The sequence below is a fragment of the Fringilla coelebs genome (genome assembly GCF_963513975.1).
Source record: "Fringilla coelebs genome assembly, chromosome: 4".
In the NCBI taxonomy this organism is placed as follows: Eukaryota; Metazoa; Chordata; class Aves; order Passeriformes; family Fringillidae; genus Fringilla; species Fringilla coelebs.
In genome coordinates this window covers 53,793,942-53,819,382 of record NC_140032.1, presented here as the reverse complement: position 1 = coordinate 53,819,382, position 25,441 = coordinate 53,793,942, and the positions used below count along the sequence as shown (strand labels likewise).

General features: G+C 40.3%; 1 protein-coding gene across 4 annotated transcripts in view; it reads right to left on the bottom strand.

The window, feature by feature from the left end:
* The window catches only part of FAM13A (family with sequence similarity 13 member A), a 117,687-nt gene that overhangs the window by 69,981 nt on the left and 22,265 nt on the right, over positions 1-25,441 (bottom strand). For all 4 annotated transcript variants that reach the window (XM_084204843.1, XM_084204845.1, XM_084204844.1 and 1 more), the window contains exons 5-6: positions 23,177-23,336; positions 1,007-1,176 (exon numbers count right to left, since the gene is read on the bottom strand). In XM_084204843.1, the coding sequence (XP_084060969.1) occupies positions 1,007-1,176; positions 23,177-23,336 (330 nt within the window). The remainder of the gene's footprint in view (positions 1-1,006; positions 1,177-23,176; positions 23,337-25,441) is intronic.

The window sequence follows — 25,441 nt, the reverse complement described above, 5'->3', positions numbered from 1 at the left end:
ATGAACCAAAATCCAGTGTTAGTGCATAATTTGCTAACTTGTCTCGTAAACTGTCTGCTCTGGTGCTGAGAATAGCACACATCTCCTGCTTACACAGTGAAGTCACTCAGCTACGTGTCTGGCAGCACTGCCTCTGCTTTGTGTTCCTGGTTGGTGTGCTGGGACACTGCAGTGTTCTGTTCCATGACATGTGAATAGCACTATTTCCCACATCAGGCCAATTCTGTATTTCAGCAGCACACTGCAATTTCCCACAGTAACCTGAATCCCTCATGTGCTGCACTAGACACAAGAGGAGAGAGAATGGCAGGCTCAATTCAATATCCTGAGAGTAATGAAAAGATCCCAGTTCAGCCTGATGTGCAGGGAAGGACTTTACAAGAAAGCAAAATGCCCACTACCTGTTCCCCTAACAGACAATCTGCCAGCAATCAAAACTCAAAATACTCTTTTAGATAGATACTTTTATAGATGCTTTACACCCATAGACTCTCATAGATAAATTCACAAGGATACTTGTACAGATACTCTACACATACTCTTCTATTCTTGTCTGAATGGAGTAGTACTGCCAGTAGCACAATTTCTGCCAGAAAGAGAAAACCCCACAAAAGTCCCTTCCTTTTTGGATTTAAGAGTGAGAATAAAGTCAGCCATCTGTTAAGACTTAAACTGGGCAGATCAAATACACTTGATTGTTCAAGAGACACATTTTGGTTGCATCTTGGGCTTGGTGTAATTTCTACTGCCTGACTGTAGATCAGACCTGTCCACCTGCACTCCTTCACCAAGCAGGCTACCTTCATATGTTTGAAATTTTATGTTGGAGAGGCAAATCAAAGCACACAGCTGTCTTTGGAGTGTGTGGATTCAACCAGAAAAGGCACATTAATTTATCTTACACCCCAGTATCCTGTGCAAGTGTTCAAAATACCCAGAGCCAGAGATGCAGGTACAAAACAAGCAAAGAGAAAAACACAAACAAAAAAAAGAAAAGAACACTAACCTGGAGAAAAACACATCATTGTTAACAAAGGAGATTTCATCTGCTAAATCCATCTCCCTCTCACATGAACCACTGTCTGTTAATGAGAGGCTGACTTGTACTCCTTCTGACTGGCCTGGTTGTTGCAATAGGCACATTTGGCTGGATGGTTCCGTTGGGGGTTTGGGCATCTACAGAAGCAAGGAGAGAGAAAATTGAAATGTGAAAAGAAGAAAGGCCAGAACAGCCCTTTCACATAATCTGTAACTGAAAGACATTCTGTACCGGTGTACAAACAGCAAAGGTGACAAGGTGAAAAACAGTATTACAAAATAGATATAAATCAAACACTCAGCTTGATAAAGACTATTTAAAGAAAAATAAAGGCGTGTCTATTGAAAGAGCAGGGGCAAGAAAAAAAAAGAAAAGAAAGTTAAGTAAAATAAATACTTATTTTCTGTATCACAGCAGACAGATTAAAAATGTTTGCATTGAATTTGCTTCTTGACACTACTAGAGAAACAGATGCTGACAGCAATAATTATAGCTCTTCTCAACTCCTTTCCCACCCTTTTTAATGACAATTGATATCAACATGTGCCCTAAGAATGCTAAGGGGAGAAGAGCAAGTTTGGAGGTCTGCCCCTCGTTTTAACAACAAACATTGAACCTAACCTTTGTGATTATGTTCAGTTTGCTCTTGAGCTCACTTCTGGTTTTAGCCTTTGCAAGATCCCATGGCTGGGAGTTTTGCAACATTGTTACACATTGATTAAAATTGATTAAACAGTACTTCTATTTTAGGTATGGTGACATAATCTTTCCCTTGGTTTTGAATTACGAGAATTTGCCAGTAACTGTTCCTAAACCACCTTCCCCATACCAATCCTGACTTTATACTACTCCAGTAGAGGTCTCTAATCAGACAGAAAAATATTAGTTTGTCTAGTCTCTCATTTTACAGAAGTCATACTCATGTGTTTGATAATTTTTGTTGCTTTTCTCTACACATTTTCACCTACTATGAAGTCTTTTCTAAAATGTAGTCAGAACTGCATGTGGCATGATATACAAAAGCAGATTTAGTGGTGGCTTCTCATGAAAATCTAACTCCTACTTTGCTTTCATGACTGCTTAATTTGGAGATCATCAGCACACATTTATATAATCTGTGAAGTTTCGTGGACAGAGCACATAGTGATGGAGACTCAACTAATCAGTTTTTCACTCAAAAAAGAGTAAATTAGAAGCCTTCTGAAAGTCCTTGTAGCCTTATAGCTTTTAGTTTTTCCTGTCTTGAATACCCTTCTATTAGCAATCCATTGAGTATTTTCTAGGTTATTATGGAAACAGTTAAATAGCACAGAATCCAACAAAGATCCTTAAGGGACTTCTCAGAAAACCTTTCTCCACCACTAAACCAATCATATCTTTTTACTGCTTTCCAGTTATTAATCCATAAAAAGTTTTTCCTCCTGATTACAAGACATCTTTGCTTCTTTAGAAACTGTTGACAACCTCATTAAAACATTTTGAAAATTCAAGTGCACTATACTGACTAAACCTTTGCACACACTCACAGGCTCTTCTGTAACAGTTTTTTCTCTGAAGAAATAATGCTGGTGCCTCCTAATGACTTTAATTATGCATTTGTTTCTTAGTGCTGCTGCCTGCTGTAGTTGTCACAAATCTACTGGACAGTAAATCAGAACTTCTGAACTTCTTCTCACACCTGGCTTACCCTAAGATTTTTTTTGTAAAATTTATTTTACTTTGTTTCTAGTACTTCGTTCCACTCACAGTTGCTTTCAAATGTTTTGTGCATGCTGAAAAGTTTCATGGGACAAAAGGCTGCTTCTTACTGAGTTTTGTAGATAATAAAATAAAAAATAAAATACATATCAGTGCCAAGGGAAATCAGAGAGAAATACTGAGAGGGCTACCCAGTTTCAGCCTCTGGACTGCTTGCTCTGAGTAAGATGCTGACTTTGCTGACGTCAATGGGCATTTTGCCTGAAGCCAGGATCTCACCTTTGGACCACTGCTGGTTCCAGCAGCACTCTGTTAGCCCATCACCTGCAGTAGCCTCTGGCTGTCGGCACCACGGGAACTGGGCACACAGCACATGGCACAGGCAGTGCCTCTCAGCTGCTACAGAACAGCAGCAGTGCAGTGATTTCAAAGAGGAAAACCTGTCTGTGGGGAGGAGGGCAGACAGGGAGCTACAATGGCAGTGCTACAGGACAGAATCACAACAGGAGGCAGCAGGGCCTGGGCTCTGGAGGTACTGAAGAAGAGACCAGAACCCAACCAGCTACAACCTCCTTTCAAGTATGTGTAGAGAACAATGTCACCCCTCAACCTCTTTTTCTCCAGGCTGAACGAACCCAGCTCAAGAATATATGACCAGCTGCATACTGAAATGCCTGATGTGGTGTGGTGTCTGTCAAATCAGCATTCTGTCCCCAGCAAAACCTAACCACTAAACAAACACGCATCTATAAATCTTTTTTGAATACATACAAGGCTTCACTTTGGAAGATGACACCAATAAATCCAAGGACAAGCCTAGTGAGTAGGTTTTGGCTGAAGAAAAAATAATTTGATTTTTGTTTCCTGAAAGTTTTTTCTCTGGTGAAGCTTAACCTCAAATTGCATTTGACAAAGATCAGACAGCCTGAAGCAGGTAACTTGTGGGCTGTTCCAGCACAGCTACAGTCTGTGGCCACTGAAAGCATGAACTCTGCTGAAGTCTGCTAGTCTGTAATTTAAAGTACACCTTCATTCTCAGCCAAATACAAGCAAAATAGCCTCAGATGCTACCAACAACGAAAGGGACAAGAAAGGGTAATAAAAACAAAAGCACAGAACCAAAGAACAGAAACCTACAAGGAAATATTACACCGTACATCCTGCATTTGGCTGTCCAGCTTTGTCGTCTCAAAGTTCAGATGCAAGGAAATGTGTTTGCAGTTGTAATAGAAACTAGTCAGTTTTATGACTAGTATAAACATGCATCATGATGGGTGTTGAAGAAAGTGCAAGAAAACCTTTCACCTGGAGGCACAAGCTGACCAGCCAAGTGACATCATCCCACACAATACCAACAACAAAATTCCCCATAACTGACTGACTGCATCACAGGGATGTTTCATCTCCCTGTGAGGTGTCGGAAGCTCCTGGGTGCAAAGATCAAAGATAAATCTGACATATTCTAAAGATCTGATGTGGTATGGTGAGTAATCTTTCTCTGTTCCTGAGGAGCTGCTCCAGATGAGTCTGGAGAGCTCTGTGCATATCAATCAACATGGTTTGAAAACAGATCCTTAACAAAGGTCATCCTGCTTTTCTGAGCACCTCACTCATGTTCTCAAGTAGGAAAACAAAAAATTTCCAGTATCTCAAGCTATGCATGAACATGTCCAAATAATTGGACAATTCATACCCATTTGAGTTAAGTAATTATGAAGTCTAAATGCAGATCTTGTGGAAGAAACTAGCTGTGAGTTTATACTTAAATGTCATCACTGAAAGGACAATAAAGATATTATTAGGATAAGGTAATCCTCAAAAAACCCACCAGGTATTTAAAACATACACAACACATTTTTTCTTTCAAGTTTTATGATCATAGTACTCTTCCAGACAAGAGAAACCTCCCTCAAAAATTTGCATAATACACAAATGGAATTCTTACAGTTGTCCACCAAAGCATAGAGGTCCCTGTGACTGTTTGAAAGGCTTCATACTTTGTCACCCTAGTGCTTTTTCCACTTAGAAGTTGTCTACATCAATACAATTATCCCATGGAATAGAAAAAGGTACATTTCTTTGGAAAACCATAGGCATGGTTGAGCAATGCATGGAAGTTTGGAATGCTGGTTTCTTCTTCACTCTCATCTCAATTTGGCTAGCCATCAGCACAAAGCTTTAATGTCAATCTATCCACTCATCAGCATTACCTCTGCTTCATGAAGGACTGAGAAAGGGAGAACATTAGCCAGCTGTAATTCACTCCTGACAGCTAATCAACCGGACTCAACCAGTTCTGCCCTGTCAAATGACCAGGGAATGAGCCACCTGCCAAAGTCACCCACACTTGGTATTTGCCCATTGAAACCTCTTGAACAAATATATTCCAGTCACTCCATTCATACACACAGCTTACAGCTCTCTGCCAAAGTTAATGGTACTGACAATGACAATTACACCAGGCCTTGTTTGGAGACAGATTTTGCCAGAGGGTTTAGGTCATCCTGAATTTCCCCAGAGAATCAGGTGGGAATTCCTGCTGAGACAGCAAATCCCTCCAAGTCATTCAGTGAACAGACCAAGTATTTATGCTGTACTTGTGTTGGTCTCCAAAATTTCATACTGCAGCCAGTTCTCACACAACACCAGCTCCACCACCATTTTATTGCAGTAAAGGACTTTGGGATGAATCTGGACAGGATAAATCTGCAGCTGTGAGTACTAGACGTATTTCAGGCCCAAACAGCTTTCAAAGTCAGGGATAAATCTGCAGTGAGATTCTTCAGTTACACTCATCTCACACTTCTTACATTATTCTCTCACTTTCTACTTCTGTGCTCCTACTGAGGCTGTGATTACATTAATGGCCATAGCACAGAATTTCTGTGTGTGAGGAAGTGCCAAAGTCATGGTTTGAATGCTATGTGGACTAGACCAGTAGGGACAAAGAAGTCAGAGAGGCTGTAGAACAACATAATCCAAACCAACCTGAATTGTTCTGCCATTTTTTTCCCATAACAGTAGAGCTGAAGGCAAGGGAAGAACTGCAGATGTTATCTGCTGGACCTTGCAAGGCTTTTGACAGAGCCCCCACCACATCCCTCTCTCCAAATTGCAGAAACATAGATTTGATGGATGCGCTGCTTGGTGGATGAGGATTGGCTGCATCCAGAAAGAAGTGGTCAAGGGCTCAATGTCCCAGTCAAGACTGGTGACAACTGGTGTCCCTCAGTAAAGCTGTCTTTAGTAGGGCTGCTGTCTTACAATGGGCTTGTGCCCAAATGCTTCCCCAAAACATAGATTCTATTCAGAAAGTAGTGAAACTTAAAAACGTCACTAAAATCCACCTTGATTCATCACTTCACCTACACCTAAGACACTGATTTTGAAACCCCATAGGAATATTACAGTTATGAAGTTTTTCTCAAATTAAAGATGCCTCATCATCTCAAATTACTGACACGGGGAGACAAAGATCAATAGCTCTGCAATTGTTCCAGGTTTAGCAGAGTCAACACATACTTGAAAAATAATTTAGTTACCAACTCTCTTCCACACTCAAAACCAGGCCTGAAATCCTCCCTTGATGAGCTACCATACTGAAAACATAAAGTCACGATAAATGTGGTCATCTTTACAATACGTGCAGCTGCCACTGCCAAATTTGGCTTTCTCTTACTCTACTTGTATTTTTAGGAGTTGGATGACTAAAACACCTCCTCTGCACTCTGCTCTTCTCAGATATCAAAGTTATACATTTGATGCAACCCTAAAGTGTACAAAGCTTTAAAGTTCAATGCAATTCTGATGTTTTATGCAAATTCAGATGTCTTAATGAGAGCAAGACTCTTTGGAATCAAAGAGATGAGTATCATCTTCCTTTAAGCCACATCCCAGTCCTGCTTGTCCAGCTTAATTTCCTTTTGTGATGAGGTAACCCATCTAGTTGATCAAGCGAATCCTCTGGATTTCAGTAAAGCTTTCAATACTGTCTCTCACAGTATCCTGGATAAAATGCCCAGCACACAGCTGGATAAACACATCATGGGATGAGTGAGCAACCGGCTCATGGGTTGGGCACAAACTGTTACAGTGACTGGGGTGACATCAGACTGGTGACCTGTCACTAGTGGGGTCCCACAGGGCCCAATCTTAGGCTCTGTGCTCTTCAACATCTTTATGAATTACTTTAAATGCAGGACTTTAAGGGATACTAAGTAAGTTTGCAGAGGACCCTAAATTGGGAGGAGCTACTGACTCTCTGCAGAGAGAGCTCGATGAATCAGAGGACTGGGCAATGGCCAACCATGTGAACCTCAATAAGGCAAAGTGCTGGATTCTGCACCTGGGATGGGGCAACCCTGGATCTACGGACAGATGGGGGAATGAGAGGCTGGAAGGCAGTGCCATGGAAAGGGACCTGAGGGTTGAACTTGGGTCAGCAGTGCCCTGGCAGCCAGGAGGGCCATCTGTGTCCTGGGGGACATCCAGGGTGGTTGGGCACTGGAACAGGCTCCCCAGGGCAGTGGTCACAGCACCAAGCCTGACACAGCTCAGGAAACAACACCACAGCCTCCATACTTGACCAAAGCCACAGTGGACAGCAGAACTGCTCAAATGCTTGGAAGTAAACACACACTTTGCTAACACTGCTCAATTCCAGAGGTAAGGAGCTAGCAAACACTCTCAGAAAGCCTATGATACTCAAGCAGAGCTATGCAGATAGGGCATTTCTGGCTCCAGAGGTAATTTACTTGTCACTCGCTGTGAATCCAGTAATTTTGTTTCAGTAAACTCTCAAGGTCAAAATCGTGTCTCTTATTCAACAAAGTAGATTCAGTGAACAACCTCCAAATTTTCCCTGAAGGCTAAATATTAAAACTGTACACTCCAGAAAGATGTAACCTAAACCAAAAGCTATCCTGTCCTAAAAACACTCAAAATTAAGAAATCATCCTAGAAGTAAGATTATCTTAGCCTGTGACTCTCCATGGCACACACACAATAGGAGGTTATTGAAGTGAACCGGCAACACCTTAAGGCTCTTTTTCTGCAGGAGGTCAGGCACATTTGCCTAAGGGAATCCCTTCACCCTCCAGCCCTGTGCAGCTCTGTCAAAACGCTGCAAGCGTGCAGTCTGCATGGAATGTAGGCCAAAAAGCAGCAAGAGGTACGGGCCTCGAGCCAGAAGATACAACCAGCTCCCAGCGATGGCCAACTGCTGCCTGGCATCTGTTTGCCAAAGGAAACCTAGTGCAGGCAATGTTCTGAACTGAAGAGAGCTTGATCCAGGTGGAGAGGAAAGAGCATGATTGATGTGGATTTTGCAGATCAGGGGTCGTAGGAATCTTAGCAAAAGGTAAATTGAGGACTCCCTGGTGGATTAAATAGGAAAAAAAACGCTTAAAAGCAAAACAAGCATGCATGACTTCACGCTGGAGAGATACGACAGCCCACTGTCTTATCAACTCTGTGCACCAACAAACCTTACTGCCTCTTGGGAAATGCAAAAATCCAGCCTTGGTCACAATCCTGAATGTATCCCACAAGGATACTGGAAGTTATTTGCATCCAAATCCTAGAGTTCTGACTACACTGCTGGGACACTGCTCCTCTTGGAGTAACTTCTGCCTTTTGTCCACTTTGGGCTCTCTTAGCTTGAACAGATGATGCATTGAGAGTATGAAGCACAAATATGGCCAGATGATCACAATCACAGGAGAAATGCAGGAATGAACTAAGAAGGCTGACTATGGAGACAGTTCCTGCTCTCAGCTTCCCACAGGGTAGACTTTCTGCTCACGTCTGTATTCACCTGCCCATTCAGAACAATAGTGAGAATGAGCAAAATTATGGTACATTACTGTAGTTAAATGGGCACATTATTTGGTATTTCAGTATATTCCTAAAATAAATGTCACCTCCAGTGAAGGAATCCTAAAGCAAATGCTCTGTAACTCTCTGCAGTGCTGTTAAAGGGCAAATGTTAATGAGCCCATCAAAAGCCAGAGAACAAAGGTAAGGCAGTACAGTGCCCACTACATTCCTTCATCCTGCTGGCTAACTGTTTGAGGTGTAAACAAGTGTGTGTTTGCCAAAGGATTTCTTCATTAGAAAAAGGTGAAGCCGTGCCAAAATTCAGAGCTCTTCTACTGAAGTCCATGTAAGTAGGTTGGGAAGTTTAAAACAAGCTGTTAAGAAACTTGTCTTTCTCCATGTATGGTGCTTCTCTTGTTCACAGCATGACAATGAATTACACAGTAATGAAAGAACTGGCTGCCTAGAAGACACTGTTGGCACTGCTCTGAACTGTGCTATATCCCATAAAGTGCAGGCAGATTCTTCAAGGAAAACAGATTAGTTTTACCAACGTGTATTTCTCCCACGTTGCATTACCCTATGGCCAGCTCATTAACCAGGGAACCTGAACAACTGAAAAGACAACTGTAAATGCTGACTTCAGCTTCCACTCTTCAATCCCTTCTCCTTCTCAGCAATAAGGAATGCTGTTTACAAACTCTGCAATAAAAGCAGGTTCAGGCCTTAGGAATTTTGAGGTGGAGCAGCACTCTCATACCAATAAACTGGCACTAAACATGCCCAAGCTCATTTTTATGACTCTCTGAATCAACACTGGGTAATACAGATAAGCTGAGACTCCACTAGAAATTCCACTAGGTCACGTAACAATCCAGCAACAAAAGGACAGGAACGATCCTGTTCTTGGATCATTCACCTCTGAACTAGAAAAGGAGTTAAAAATACATTCTGTACTCTAACCTTCAAGGTGACCTCATAGGTGTTTTCTATTTCCCATTTTTATGGCATTGTATCTTCATTACAACTACACCTCCAGTTTAAGTACAAGTCATCGCAGACAAATGACTCAAGTGAATCGTGTGTGTTAGATCAGAGTCTTCTGTCACCTGATGGCAGAAGTTAGAAATCAACATTCCTGCAGTTAAAGTAGGACCAGGCTTGCCACTGACTGAATACTACTAAGTGGCTATGCAATAGTCAGAGATTTCAGGAATCATGCAGTACAATAATTGCTTTTATTATGTTGAATAGAGATGAAAAATGAGAACAGAAGTGCATGAACTAAAAGCAGAAACACCTCTGATAGCACCCTATTACCTGCTCCATCATGGATTCTGTAACAGCACATGTAGATTCATGTGTTTCAGTACAGAAATGCATTTAATTTGCACAAAATAACACTTCCAAGGGAGCAGGAGATCCATATACTGGGAACACAGCAAACAGCACTAGCTAATAACCTATTAAATATTAACCTCCAGAAGTCTGCTAAATGCAGGCTCTGGCAAGAGGTCTTAATTGCACTGGGCAGAATGCACACAAAGATATTTTTCTGGTTCTCTAAGAAAAGATCTTATTTACAGTTTATTCCAACACTTGCAAATTCCAACACTTGCCCCTTCCCTGCTGTCCTTCATTTCATGCTGGTTTTTACAAGGCAAACAGTACTGTAAGATTATACCACTCCTACAAACTGGCTGTTTTTTCTACTGTACAGGACATCTTTATATTAATTAGGACAAAGGGAAGAACTCACCACCATTAACATGAAAGATGTAAACTGAAAGACAAAACTTACTAGGAATATCAGGCAGGCCTCTTAGTCACATTTTCAGGCTGCCCAAGTTCCTAGGCTACTTGGAAAACTTACAAACAAACAAAACCAGAATCTCAAACATAGTTTAAGCTGAGAACCCACTGCTGTCAAGTGTTTTGTTCTTGTATATTAGCTTGTCAAGAATTGGCAGTATGTTTGATTTTACCCTTTAAAATCCAGAAAGTAGAAAGAACATGCTCATTTCCAACATGCTGTACTTCAGTAACTAAGCATATTTTGGAATATATTTTGTTTCTCTAAACATCCTGGGAACTCATGAGATCAAAAAGTCAAATCAATTAAGATATTTTTGACCACAGTTAAACTGATACCTAACTCTACTAGCATAGATTAAATAACTGTACATGTTCAGAAATCCGACTCTTGCTCTCAGAACACTCTTTAGTACTGGGATTTAATAAACATAAATTGCAATTTTCAAATGCAAGTATTTAAAGTCAGACACTTGCATTCCACACAGAGTAGTAAAACCAACAGCATTTAGTCAGGTCACCCTTGCAAGGACTTAAAGAGCACTTGACTGTCTGCATTTTTGTTAAGGAAGTAAGCAATTACACCAACCTTTGTACCCACATTAAAAAAAAAAAATTACATAATACCTTTTTGCATTTCAGTGCATCTTTGAATTACTGAAACTTGATAATTCTTTGAGGTTTCTATTTATTAATATTCAGCATTGCTTGTGAAATTCATAAAACAGTGGGATGAAATCTGTTGTGCTTTAAAGCCTGATTTCCCTAAAATCCCATGTCATGGCTCCTGTACACTGGGATAAATGAACTTGGAGCCACAAAATGACTAGCATGGAGAAGTACTACCTGAGCATCACTTTTCTAGAACATTACAAATCTCCAGAGAATGCTTTAAGAGGTATGGCTTATTAGCAATTGCATACTTTCCATTCTCATGTAAAGAAAAAATCTCCAGTGCAGCAGGCTGGATACAAAACAAACTTTGTTTTGTTCAACTGTTCATACTCAACAATCAGTGTTAACAGTTTACACCTGGAAAGTTACACCCAAGCCCTGCTTACTGTCAACAGCTGCCAGCAATCACCTCTCCATCTCACACCCTCCAAAACCTGCTCCAAGTAGAGTACCTGCTCACGCTGGCATCACGTCTCACCACAGTTAGTAAGAGACATTTTCTATCAAGAGTACTTGGGCTAAAGTAAATAATCAGCATCTCTACAGGACACTGTCACATGCAGGTTTTGAACTAAGTTTCTGTAATTATTTTCATGCAAGAACTGACAAGATCCCAGAGAAAGCCAGAGAACATTGAATTTGTTAACAATGACAGGCAATATTTATTGGCAAATTGTGCAGTCAGAAGTCTACCAGCATAAAGCAAAGCTTTCAGTCATTTTCTACATCTGCAAATGTGGCAAATTTAGAGACCTGCAGCTCCTCTTAACCTTACACTGTAACAATAAACTCTACTGGTTCCCTTATCCATTGCCATTATTAAGTAAGAAGGATTCATACAGCATACTTGCATCTTACACTGTTACCTGTCTTGGATGCAAAGTTCAAAACAGAACAGAATACTATCCTTGCTTTTATCCTTTTCAACAAAATGTTGAATAGGCATAAAATTTGTTATGTTTCAGCCTCAGCCAACTCTAGTCACCGAGATACTGACCTGTGCAGTTAAGTTAAAGTCTTTTGTATTTGTAGCATGCTACCACACTAACATAAGACTTTAAATGCAACTGATTATGACTGCTTAAGGAAGGATTTAGGAAAAAAATAGCTACTAAAAACAATGATTATACATTGTGCTGTATTTTAATGACAACAATAAATTTATTTGTTGATAACATAATATTCCCAGTTATCTTTGGAACAATCTCATTATTAATGCTGTGCTCATCCTCTCTTTCCAGCTTGATTCAGTAATTAATCTGTTTCTGGTCTCACACACTGCATAATCAGAGCAAAGTGGCCTGTGGGTTTCTCAGTTCGAGTTTTAAATGCTTCTAGAAAGCACCAGATCTATTTTTTAGCTGTTAATACATAGAAGATCACTTTAATTAAAATAAACTTGAACTTTTATAAATGTGAAACTTTTTCTTAATTAAAGCAAAAACTAGGTTTTTTTTTTTTTTTTAACAGAAACAAGGAGCCAGAGTCCCTTCTGCAATAAAGAATGTGCCATTCTGACTTCACCAAAACGTCATCCAATTTACTTCATCAAAGTGTTTGGCCTTGTGCCCCAAAAGAGAAAAGCTATTATATGGGATTGCTCACTGACTCTGTGCAAGAGCTTTGACAGAAAAATTAATTGTTGTCAGCACAGTGATTAGGGTTGCAAATACCAGTGGTAATTTTCCACCAGAAGAAAATCCCCAAACACCATGGTAGCTTGTAAGGGTCATGGGTGGTGGAGATGTTCTGTTGGACTGTTCACTATGTCAGTTTAAAGCAAAAATAAACCCCAAAACAATCAGGTGACCTTCAAATGACACTAGTGAAAGCCACATTTATAACAAACAAAAGGAGTCAGTTCTTCACATGAGAGGAAGCAATTTGTGGCACACTTTTACAGATGATATGTTGGAAGCAAAAAGCTTACACATGTGCAAGAGAGACACAAGACAATTACTCTGCACATCACTAAATATAAAACCCCTATAAAGAGCAGGAAAACTGAGTATAGTCATGAACTGGTAGAAAAAATGAAGGAAACACCTCGCTGCCCTTCTCCTCCCTTGTCATCTGCTTTTGGCCAGTGTTGGAGGCAGCACACTGAGTCAGATGGATCCCCAGTGCGAGCCAGCACAGCCACTCTAATGTATGACGAGCAGATATTAAGAGGATTATTCAGTGAATTCCATGCTGTAAATGACTGCAGGAATGATGCATTAGCTGATTGCATGAGGACAGCCTGCAACAGCTGACTCTTTACTGGGTCAGCAGCTGTACAGCACAGAGGAGGGAATATCCTGCTCCCCTCCACGTAACACGGCAGGGCAGCCTTTGCCTCAGGTAGGTGACAGCAGGGCCACACCTGTGAATGCTCCCAAGGCCACAACAGTGCTGTGCATGGAGCAGTGCAAAAGGAACAGTGTATTTAAGGGTTCCTGGCTCTCCCTTCATTTCATGTTGGAGGGGCAAATGCACCACCCCCTGCACTAAGTTCCCTGGGGCACAGCAGGGCAGGCGGGACATGCAGCAGTGCTGTCAAGGGTGCCAAAGTAGTTACAGCACTGCTCTTCTTACAAAATGAAGACAAAATGGTCTTCATTTCATTCTTTGCATGGTCTACCCCTCTGTGACCATGCAAAATAGCTCATGGCTGATTAAGGCTCCAAAAGACATGCAAGGTATCAAACAATCTGTATTTCTAAGACTAAAATCGTGTGGCCAATGGTACGGAGATCTTCAAAGGCATCTTCTAATTCACATGGTCACAGGTATTTTCACGAATGTCAACTGGATGGAATAACTGATTTTTATTCAGTTATCAGTTCACAGAGTTGTCATTCAGTGCCACAGATACCTTCAGGAAAAATACAGAAAATTATTTAACGTGAACAGTAACAGAAAAAAAAATCCCCCCACAATGTATTAGGTATGCCTTTCATTTTGTACCCAGAAAGTGATGAGAACATCATTGTTAGAAGGGGGAACAATGTCAGTAAATCATACTAAACAAAACCGGTAACAAACATTGAAACATCTAGTATTTATAAATGAGTTTTTTGCCTTGGTTGCTATTAGCATATAAATACCGGGTCAGTTTCTTCCTGTCTGCTGTTCTTCCTTGCCATCATTTACTCTATACTTTAATAACCACAGTTCAGCAAAGCTGTTTCAGATAGAAGTGATAAAAAGGAGAATCTCAGTGTTTGCAAAAGAAACGTATCACTGCTTTCCAATATAAAACTATTACCCTTTTCAGTTCAACTTTCATTTCCTTTTGTTCTCCCAAGACTATTTATATATGTGACCTTTTACCTGAGACCGTAGCCCTTAATAAACAGCTAAAAGCTACTCTGTGTCACATCAATACAACCTTAACCGACTGCACTCATTGCCATAAAACACGCACAAAGGTCATGAGCTGTGATACGTAAGCAAGAGAGAGATGTGGAAATCCATTATTTTTAGAGAGGACTGCAATATGCGAAAGGAAATGACAAACATAGTAACAATCCCATGATGCACCTCAATGTTATCAACTCCATCTGTGGAATATCATGGTATTTTCCAGGAGAAAGAGTAAAATGTGTCTCCAGCCACGCAGAAGGACTGAATGATGCAAGAAGTTAAACTCCTAGTGCCAGGATCAAACATAATTCCAGAATTTGTAAAAGGTTACAAAGACTTCACTGAGGGAAAATATCCCCACAATCTGCAACTAAAACATCCCTGTGTTATCAACACTGTTTCCAGCACAAATCCAAAGTACAGCCCCACACAGGCTACTATGAAGAAAATTAACTCTACCCCAGCCTAAACCAGCACACCGTCACATATAAACTGGCAGGGGATTAAGGTGTCAATGACCACACCCCATAGGAAGCCTGTAGCAGAATTTAAGATTAAGAAAACCCCAAATTAACAATTTACAAAGTGGCACAAGGAGACTTCTCTCTTGCTAGGTTTACCTAACTCTGTGTGTATGTGTGCAGATGTGTTCAGTAACAACAGAGCTCAGATCAGTTCAGGGGAACATTTTATTCCACTTCTCAGTTTTGAAAACTGGAATCTGATTTATATATTTACTGTAATATTACTCATAAATGGAAAAAGGATGATCTAAAAGAGAGCTGTGACCTAGATATGGGAAAAATCCAGGCTCTCCAGATCTGCATCTCACATTACAGTTGCTTAAACTCAGTCTTGAAAAAGCTAAATTGTATTTTCAGATCTAAAAATCAAAATACTCACAAGGAAAGAAATTTTTCACACATGGAATTCATGGAACACTACTTTCAAAAGAAATACCTGATCTTCAGTAAACTAGGGAGTCTTAGTGCCTCTATATTGTTCTAGCTACTCCTGTAAGGTTCTCAGTGCACAAAGAACAGATCCTTTTTTAACACTGAAACTGAGATGTTCACTGCTGGCAATTAAGGTCAAATGCTGCTGGGATCTGCTGGATACATCAGATTTTCAAGAGTGTTCATATCCAGACTTTAGGAGCATCTGGTGCCATGCATTGCATGCTCCTGCTGCTCTCAGACGGCCCTGAGCCCAGTTTATGACAACAAGCTTTGGGGCACTAAAAGGCAGAGCAGGGTGCACCAATCACATTCTGGAAAAACTGTGATCTTTACAGTACTCACAGGAGGGGTTTGAAAAAACTCATAGAATTTATACTGAAGTCAATGAGCATTTCATTGCTCTTCATTTGGGCAAAGGAATTAATTTAGTACTGACCCCTTCTGAAGCTCCCACCTTCAGAGTTGTCCAGATGAAGGTAATGTTAGAGGCGGCAAGAATTAAATGCCACAGACAGAAAAAGCTCTTAAACTTCTTTACTTTGTGTCAGTTCTGACTGCCTGCAATGTGTCCTTGTCACAAAGACAACACTGCCTGCTGGTTTATACAGAGGGGATAATGCTGATCATTTTGTGCAACCTGATTAGCTGAGTGACTAATTAAGGAGAGACAGAATAAACACTGAGGAATCTAAACACTGAGGAACAGAGACATCTGTCTTAGCTGAAAAATTTTCACCTACTTGTTAATCTCCTTTTTCCCCCATGTGTACAGCAATGATGCTCAGCAACAGCTGGCTACTGGAGAAACTCACATGCTTATTTTACTGTACCCTGCTTCTTGGTGCTGACTGATGCCTCCCTTTTGAAAGATGATGATGTACTGCCTGAGATGGACTGCTTCCAACTGCTAAATCACATCATACCCCTCCAAATAAACAAACCACCAAAAATCCCCATAACAAAACAAACAAATAAACAAACAACAACAAAATCAACAAATAAACCAAAATTAATAACAGACAATGAATGAAAAACATTTCAAATAAAACAAGTGCAAGTACAGACCAGGACACGCATACACATATGGATCTTATTTTCTTTACATTTTAGCTATGTGGAATTATCATGGGACAATGATAGTACCAATGAGTATTTGTTTCAAGAAAAAAACTGTGAGAAAGCAAAAGCAAAATTCCTAAGCACCTCAGCTACAAAATTTGTCAGCTATATTCAAACAATTTACAGTATACTAGCAGTATGGACAGCAGGAGGGAAAGAGACATTTGTTATGCGCCTGTCTTTCCTTTATATGCCCTGAATCTTGGCAAATTTCTTCTCATAATGTTTTAAAATTAAAACATGGCTGGTGAAATTCTAGCGAAAGAAGTATCAGCATAATAATAATTAACAAGGTTTAGCATTAGTATATTTGTGTAAATATTCAGGACTGCATTTAGTAACACCACAAGTGACAGATTTATAATCCTGTAAATGCTTCAGTGAATTTCAAGAGCAGAAACATTCTCATTTCTCACATACACAGGGTTCACAAAGCCAGCAGAGCTAGAAGCACTGGAAAGCCATCTCAGAATTACACAAGGAATTGTTCAGGGTTTTTTTACTTGCCTTTCTGAATCACAGCCTAAACATAACCATCCTCCTCACTCCAGACTGAATTTCCTATAGGTGAAGGGTTTGGAGGCTTATAAACTTTCCCCTACAAATCTCATATTGCTCATTTCCCATCAGCTCACATCTTAAAATGTCATTCTGGCTGAATCACTACACACCCTTACTATAAACAAGCCCATCTGCTCACTGGTGGACAACTGCTAAGTGAATTCTAGCTGAAGAAACACTAAACAAGAAAATGGAGACTGACTTCCACAGGTGCTCCTTCTCCTCATGCACTTTCCACCATCTCCACATGTCCCACGTGAACCCACTCCTACTCTTGGGGGCTCCTTAGTCCATGCAGGAGCAAACTGGCATGACCTGCCCAAATAAGGGGACGTTGCAGAAAATGGAAATGTTTGCTCAGATCTTCGGAAAGGATTTCCAATGATCCGTTCCTGCTGTCTCCTGATGGGAAAGAATTAAGCCAGTACTGAAAGCTGACCATTAACACGATGCTAAAATGGTCCCAGACATGAAAGAAGAATAAAGGAAACTATCTCGACCCTGCAGGCTTAGCCAGGGCAGTGTATCACGGATTAGAAACGGATGCCTTTTTTCCTGACGTAAATGAGGGGCTGCTCCTGTGTCTGCTGAGTGTGTAACCCTGAGGTGACAAGGAAAGGGACTTATTTGGAGGGAGCCCATGAGTCATGGAGTTGGTAGCTTCTCAGAAGTTTCTCCCAGATCTTTTCAAGGGATTAAAACCTCATGCTATAGCTGAGGAAGGGAAAGAAACATCTGTAAGTGAACATCCAGCTTTGCTCATGAGGAGAAATCAGCTGAAACATTGTGGGTTTCAGTGAAGATGAAGCTTTAAACTTAGCTGCAGAGGGACCAGCCAAGCCAAGATGGAGAACTTTGTGAAACCTTACCTTTCCTACCTCTCCTCAGGGACAAAAGGCTCAAATCTTACCTCATTATGAATGATCTGCTCAGAATGTTCAATGGGAAGGAGCAAGCATTCCACTTTAAGCTAAGTTAGCTGGAGCACTCTCCTTGATAAAACAAATATGCACTTTGGGGTTTTGCCTGGCTGGGACAGGCACTGCACACTTTGCACACACCAAGCACCCAGAGGTGCAGCCACACCTGCAGCAGGGGACTGCCTGCATGTCACAAATCTCAGAGCAGTCTTGCACGATGCTGTGCATGCATTTGTGCTTCCATTTAAAGTGCAAAAAACTACTCTGTCAACTCATCCTCCCCACTTAAGTGGCAGCTCTGGCTAGAAGACTGGAAACAAACAGGATAAAAATGCAGGGAGGTAATCGCACCTAAAATAAGAGTTCTTTGGAAACTATTTGTTTTTGCAAAAATGAACAGGGACCAATTTCTACAGCTCCTCAGAAATTGAAACCTGCCTGTTCAGAGGTCACCCAAATGCACCTACAATATACTCAAAATGATAAAACTGTACATGTATTTACTTGACTTTGTAGGATCGACTTTTAATTTGATTTTAATGTTATATTACATTAATATTAGTGTTATCTTAATTTTCAAAATGTACTTGCTTTTTCTTCTTCACCAGGTGAACAGGGTATATATTCTACCACCCAGCAGGGGAGGAATGGGAAAAGCCTTTTGCATTCCTGTCCCAAACATGTGATCAAACCAGGAATAGCATTACATCTTCATAATGTCAGTGTTCTGTGCCAGTGCAAATATTTATGTGCTCTGAGCAGACTGGTTCTTGAAACCAGAAGTGCTCTGTCACGAAGGCATTGGAGGGAAAAGGTGAAAATACAATAGAAAAAAAAGATCTTGTAGCCCTGTATGACTAGGTAATAGAGTATATGTTTTATTTGAAGACAATACTGAGCTATAAACCATGCTATTAAAGGTGACATGTTTCACCTCAAGCCAGCTGAAGGAATAATTCTAGAAATCTCTCAAAAGCAAGTCTCATCGTAGCTCTCCTGCCCAAATATCCCTTGCCACTTGAACTAAAGAAAAATCTTCACTGCCCATCTTTGATCATTAGGAGAAGCCTAATGACTGTTATTCCAAGGTCACAATTCATTCCAGTTGGAGCAATACACCACTGGGCTAGTGCTACAACATAGGAATATATACAACTACAGTTCAAACAGCAGGTCAAGACCTTTTTTGTATTTTATTCATTATTATTTACCGTTCAAAATTATAATTCCTGTTATTACCATAGGTTTTGTAAACCTGTTTCTTCCAGAAGATTACAAAATTGGCAGTACTGTAACTCAAGACTGACTAACTCTTCATTACATGAGTTATCACTCAGTTCAGTAACACAAAAATCTATCAGGATCATATGGATTCACACTAGGAATTCTGTTCCAAAGCAAAATATAAGCATTATTTTCTTAGGAACCCCTGACATTTATAATGTGAAAATGCACAGTAGTGCAGATGTACTGTCAGAAAATTAACGGTTTACACACAACACTGCCAAATAAAAACCAGGTATTTATGATACTGACAATATGACCACAGAGCAAGCACCTAATCAGAATGTTCAACCTACTTCACCTATTTCTCTCCAACTAGCAGAGCCTACTGATCAACAGACTGAGACTCCTACTGACTTAGGAAACTGAAGTAAAGCTTGGATTAAGGATTGCAGTAACAGCTGGCTGCAAATGACCCCTGTAAACTACAACAAACTCCAGTTTATTTCAAAATACTAAAAAACAATCAATGAAATCTCAAAATTCTTTTATTATAAGGCATTTCCAAATATAGATCTATTTCTGAAGAAAGCACATGTTATACTTCCACCTGCTGGCCACCAAACTGGATAATCATCTGGTATCATTCTATTAGGTGGAGCAAAATCCTCCCAGGCAAGGTGTCATGAACGTGACAGTTCGATTTCCCATTGAAATAGAAACTATTCTAAGACAAATTTTCTTTTTTGCTAAAATTTTACTTTTAAAAAAAGTGTAGATGTTTCCAAAGAAACACTTTCCATAATTTCTAATTACAATACAATATTATAATTAGAACTAATTATAATATTGAGCAATGAGCAAGGGGAGGCTTTACAGCCCTGGGAAAAAAACAGGGACTGGAATGCAGCTTGCAGAGATTTCCAGCTGCCTTATTTTCTGAATTGTGATCCACTGAGAAAGCAAGCTAAGAAATCCCTTTTACCTGGCACAACTTGTCTTTCCCCATGACTGAAGAACCTTAGAAAGAAGAAATAAACTGGGATTAAGGTGTTCCTGTGCCTCCTCAGTGCACACACACAACAAGAATGGTAGTTCAACTATCAAGAGCCCTACAAAACCATGTCTCTATTTCCCATCTCTAACACTAATTAATTTTTTTCTGCCTCCTTGAAACATATTTTCTTTAATCTGCCACAGTCTGTGCCTGATTCAAACACTCTTGCTCCTCCTGGAAGCCTGCAGCATTGTGGATTTCCCCTAGACATGACCAACACAGTAAACAAGATGCAACTTGCTCCACTGGAGCTGTTTTTCCTTTCCAGTATACTGCTCCAAGAGAAGCTTGATGCTTCCATGACTTCATCTAATGATCCACATACTCTTGTTTTCATTTGACAGCAAGAATAGTGGGACAAGGAATTCAGAGAAAAATGTAAACGTGGAAAAGTGAGGAAGGAGTGAGAGTGAAGGCAATCATGGGAAAGTAGCAGTGAAGTGACTCAGGGTGAAGTGCTGGCAATACAGCGAGGGATGTGAGGGAAAGGATGATGGAATACCCAACAAGGAAGTGAGTGAGGTCATCTAAAACTCTCCTCACCCTACTGCTGTTCCCAAAACAGAAGCTAAAAAGGCCACTTAAATAAATGCAGATGAGTTTGGTAAAGGGCAAACCCACAGTTTCTTCACTTTTCTTGCCATTCACTCCCCCACATCCCACCATGGTTCAGGCTTGAATGCAACATCCTTAAAAGCAACAGGGCCTCAGTTTTGGAGAGCACTGTCCGGAGCATCCTACATTCTTCACTGCTTACAACAGGATTATTTGGAAAATTTCTATCTACCTACCTGTAGATATACCAATGACTTTTCCAGAAGCAGTAACTTTGCCTACAAATAGCTTGCTGTTTTCCAGACACTGTGACACAGGTCATGACAAATAATTCTCCGAGGCATTTGTTCTTGTATAACACAGACCAGCTTCTACTGCATGTAATGGTTCGTGCATTAGCAATTTGGCAATCACTTTTCTCTACTGAATCTCATCATCATTAGGTTTTCTCTTCAAGTATACCATCTCTAGTTTATTATACAAATTGACTAAGATAGGGGATATTTGTTAGGATACAAAAAACGTAACCTTTGAGAATAATATGAAACATCCCTTCACAGAGCCACCTGACAAATTTCAAAAAAACCTTCTTAGTACCTTTGCTATATGAAGTTAGATGATTGTACTTCTTGTGTTTGAGTATGTGCCTTGATTAAACTAGAAACTTCCCACCCAAATTAGATGGACAACAAACAAGGTCAATTTTTTGCAGCTGGCTGCCAGAAGAATTTGGAAAATACCAACAAGGTCCAAAGATGCAAACACAATGTGATCCCCTGTATTTAGGCATGGCTCTCTCAGGCAATCTGTCTCCCGAGGCAATGCAATGGGCACCACTTCCATCTCACTTGAGTAATTATATCTCTTAGTGTATTTTGTTGGAGTAATTCTAGTTGTCACCACGTAATTGATAGCTTGTATCTCTCAAAAGCTGTGGGAAATTTCCCAGATCTCCACCTTGGTGCAATTCCAATTACTTCTTAGTCCTTAGAATTGAAAGACTATCTTGACTTTTGGAACTGGCTGAGGCTTGAAGGAGAAAGAAATACATCTGAAGCTTTTCTTCTGGACCCTTTTTTTTTTTTTTTTTTTTTTTAATATGTTCTTTCCCTGGTTCTGTTGCTGAAGTGACCATCAGTGGCTAAACATCACTGTCACTGGCCAGGCAGATCACTTCCACTACCCAGGAGTTACTGTGATACTGGAAGGCTATCAGCAATTCTGTCTCCTTCCACAGAAGCATTTCAGCTGAGTGCTAGTAACAGCTAAAAGACAACTAAATACAGCAAAATACTTCCTCACTGATTCACCACTTAAGAAAACCAGCAACCCTTCTAAAGGCAGCTGTGCCCAACTCACACCTATTCAGCAGACCCTCCTCTGATACATCACAAAGGCAGAGATGGTATCGGCTGATTTCATCTAAATGGCAGAACCTGGGCTCACACCAAACTTCCTGTTCTGTCAAGGTCAAAGACACTGTACTTTTATAACTTATTTTCTGACAACTTCTATTCCAGACAGTGAAGGCTAAAGTGATTTTATCAGTGGGATAGGCACGTAGTTTCAACCCTCCCAATCTCAAGAATTCACACCCTTTAAGAGAGTAATTATCAGCACAGTTAACACACAATGAGAAATGAGGCACCTGCAAACCATCCTCATGACCATTTTCCTGCACAGACTTGAGGTTGTTTCCTGTGGTAGAGACAGCACAAGTCAGAACAATGCACTTTTGGCTGCCTTACTTGCCAGCTTTTAAATGTTGGAATCCTTTGATGTTACACACAAGCCCTCTTCCCACCAAAGGCGCGATACTCTAACTACAACACCTTTCTTTAAGAGCTCCAATGTACTTTTTTCAAAGACTCTTATTTAATGCTTCTCTTCAAGTGCATCCAGATATGGCTGAGTCAGAACACCTGACTTTAAAACTCAGGTGCATGTTTGAGACAGGCAGACTTCACACAAAGGCAAAGGCTAGAAACCTCTGTCCTAGAGGTTTGGTACTCTAGGATCACTGTCCTAGAGCGCCAAAGTCCATCACCACTGAAGTACACCATAAATTATAACCACGTCAGAAACCCTGAACACTTCTTAGAATTATTCTGCCTCCTCATCTAAAAACATTTACATTTTAGTGAATATATTTCCTGCATAAATAAGTGTGCAGCCAACAAAGAATAAGATGTTTAATAGAATGAACTTCCAGACCAGTGATGAAAATTAGCCTGTCAGCAGAATCAATGTGTAAACTGCATACCAATCAATAACACAGAACATTGTTACAAGAGTCTGCCTTCCACTTATCTAAAAGATTTCTGAATTGAAGCCTGAAATAAGCCTGAATTATTGATTTGCAGGGAGAAAATGAAATATTAGAGATACTCACTTTTACCAAAGTTATTTTTCCTTGCTCTTCATATACAGGCTTTTCTTCATCCTTCTTCAAGCCTTCTAATTCAAAAAAGGTATTGTAATTTTCCAGCATTTTTGTCATTATCTTGTTGCAGATGTCCAGTTCCTTTACCCCTTCAAATCCAGAGGGCACGCTAGAATTGGAGAGATGACAAAGTAGAGTGTTACAGAGCCTCAACATACAAAAGGTCCTGCAGAGGGTTTCTGTAACATTTCATTGGTGGATACAGGCTGTATAGCAGGCACAGGAAACTTTGAATTGGAAAGGAGGCCTGTGCCTATGTTGGTAACAACTATCACAGTTTGTTAGCAGTTTGTCTTATCAATATTAAATACCAGACCTGTCAGCTGAGCTACCCTATTCAGGCAGGGATAGAATTAAGACTGCCACCAAATGAGATGCCACCAACTCTCCTGTAAGCTGGGTTTCACAACCCACAGCCCAGACAGCTCAGGCATTCAGATGCTCTGAACTGTTAATGCAAGAGTCAGATTCCTCCAAAACCTGGTTCACGATAACCTCAAAGGCACACAAGAATGATAAGTGAAAAATTTGGAAATCCCACATGCTAATCAAAACACTGAATGTCAAAACAAGGTCTTTGCCTTCAGATGACCCAATGCTGTAAACCAGATTTTTTAATCTAACCTTTGAGTTACCATTTCTTTTGAAAGTAGGGTCATAACTCAAAGGGCTTTCTAAAACATGGAGATGGACGCTGCCTTTTGCAGAAGAGCCTAAAAGATTAATACAAAAAGTGGTTCCTAAGCTCCATTTTCTGGCAGAATAACCAACTTGGCTGCTGAAGAAGAAGCTTCTTTCTCTCTTGAAACAGGCCCCTTTGCAGCTTACCACAGACCTTAAAGGCACACAGAAAAGGGAAGATACCGTATGTATCTGCATGTTTCCTTATGTATTTCACACAATTCTCTCATGCAGCAAAACATGCATGTCACTTGCAACAGAGCTCATAATTCATTGACGCATCTAGTGATCATCTGCTGGAATATAAACTTCCTGCAAACTTTACTGACAATTTTATTGGCCCCAAACTGACTTAAATCCCATTTTAATGAAAAGTGCAATATCTGAAGAATCTTCTTCTGCAATCATTCAGTGTTACCTATTGTGCAGTATTTCCAGCAGACACAGGCTTCTCAGTAAGCCACAAAGTGGCTGCATGGATGTGAAGCTCCTAAAGACCTCATAAAGTGGCAGAGACTGATGATCAGGAGTAATGAAACATAGGAAACATTTAGATTGAAGAAGAAGAGAAGCCAAAACAAAAAAAAAAAGTTTTAAGGACCTTTTGGCTGAAGACAACAAGATGTTATGTGAGAAGAAAACACAACCCAAATCCCCAAAAGCAAAACAAATTCCCCCTGAGCTATTTTACAGAGATGTAACTTGAAAGTAAACCATTGTAAATAAAAAATTACAAATAACTACCTATCCTAAAGCTTTAACTGTAGTTTATCAGGGACATGTGCATTTCAACAACAAGGCTCTGAAAGCTGATGCCCCCAGAAATTTGTCATCAAAAAGTGCCTTTTTGCAGGGGCCATTGATCCTTCTCAATGCCTTATTCTGTGCCATATCTCTACACGTCAACAGGGAGAGTAACCCATGCAACAGAACACATCTTTGTAAACTCCAGAAGAGAGTCTTTATTGCTATTATTTCAACATTTAATACATGCTAGAGTAGCAGGACCTGAATTTTAAAGGACTGAATTCCTTTACACTGTAGAATATTGGCAGCTGTAAAAATGTGTCAGTCTCAGCTGATTGATTTCTTTGGTGTGGAAGTTGGCTTCAGACTAAACAAAGAACAAACCGGACAACTTTTACTGATGGATGTGCATGTACACTCAGGCCAATTCACTTTGAAGAATGTCACATATCACTAAAACTTAGTAAGTGACCTGAAGAAAGTGTATGTATGCAGTAGGCCCATGCAATTATCCTGACTGAAGAGAACCCCTCTTGCCATGCTAAATGATGTGCACCAGTGTTGGTGTGCTGCAAAGCCTGCCTGCTTGCTAGCTGAGGGAAATCCTGACTATTACCTTCCTGATTTGTTTCTCCAAAACAGAGTACAACTTAAATAATGGCACCCCTATGAATCTCATTCCCAGGAAAAGGACTGAAAATGTAGTAAAGCATGTGTAAGTCAAAATAAAGACTCCAAAGAGCAGAATTTTCACCTAAGCCACATCCCCTTGGAACTACAGCTAAC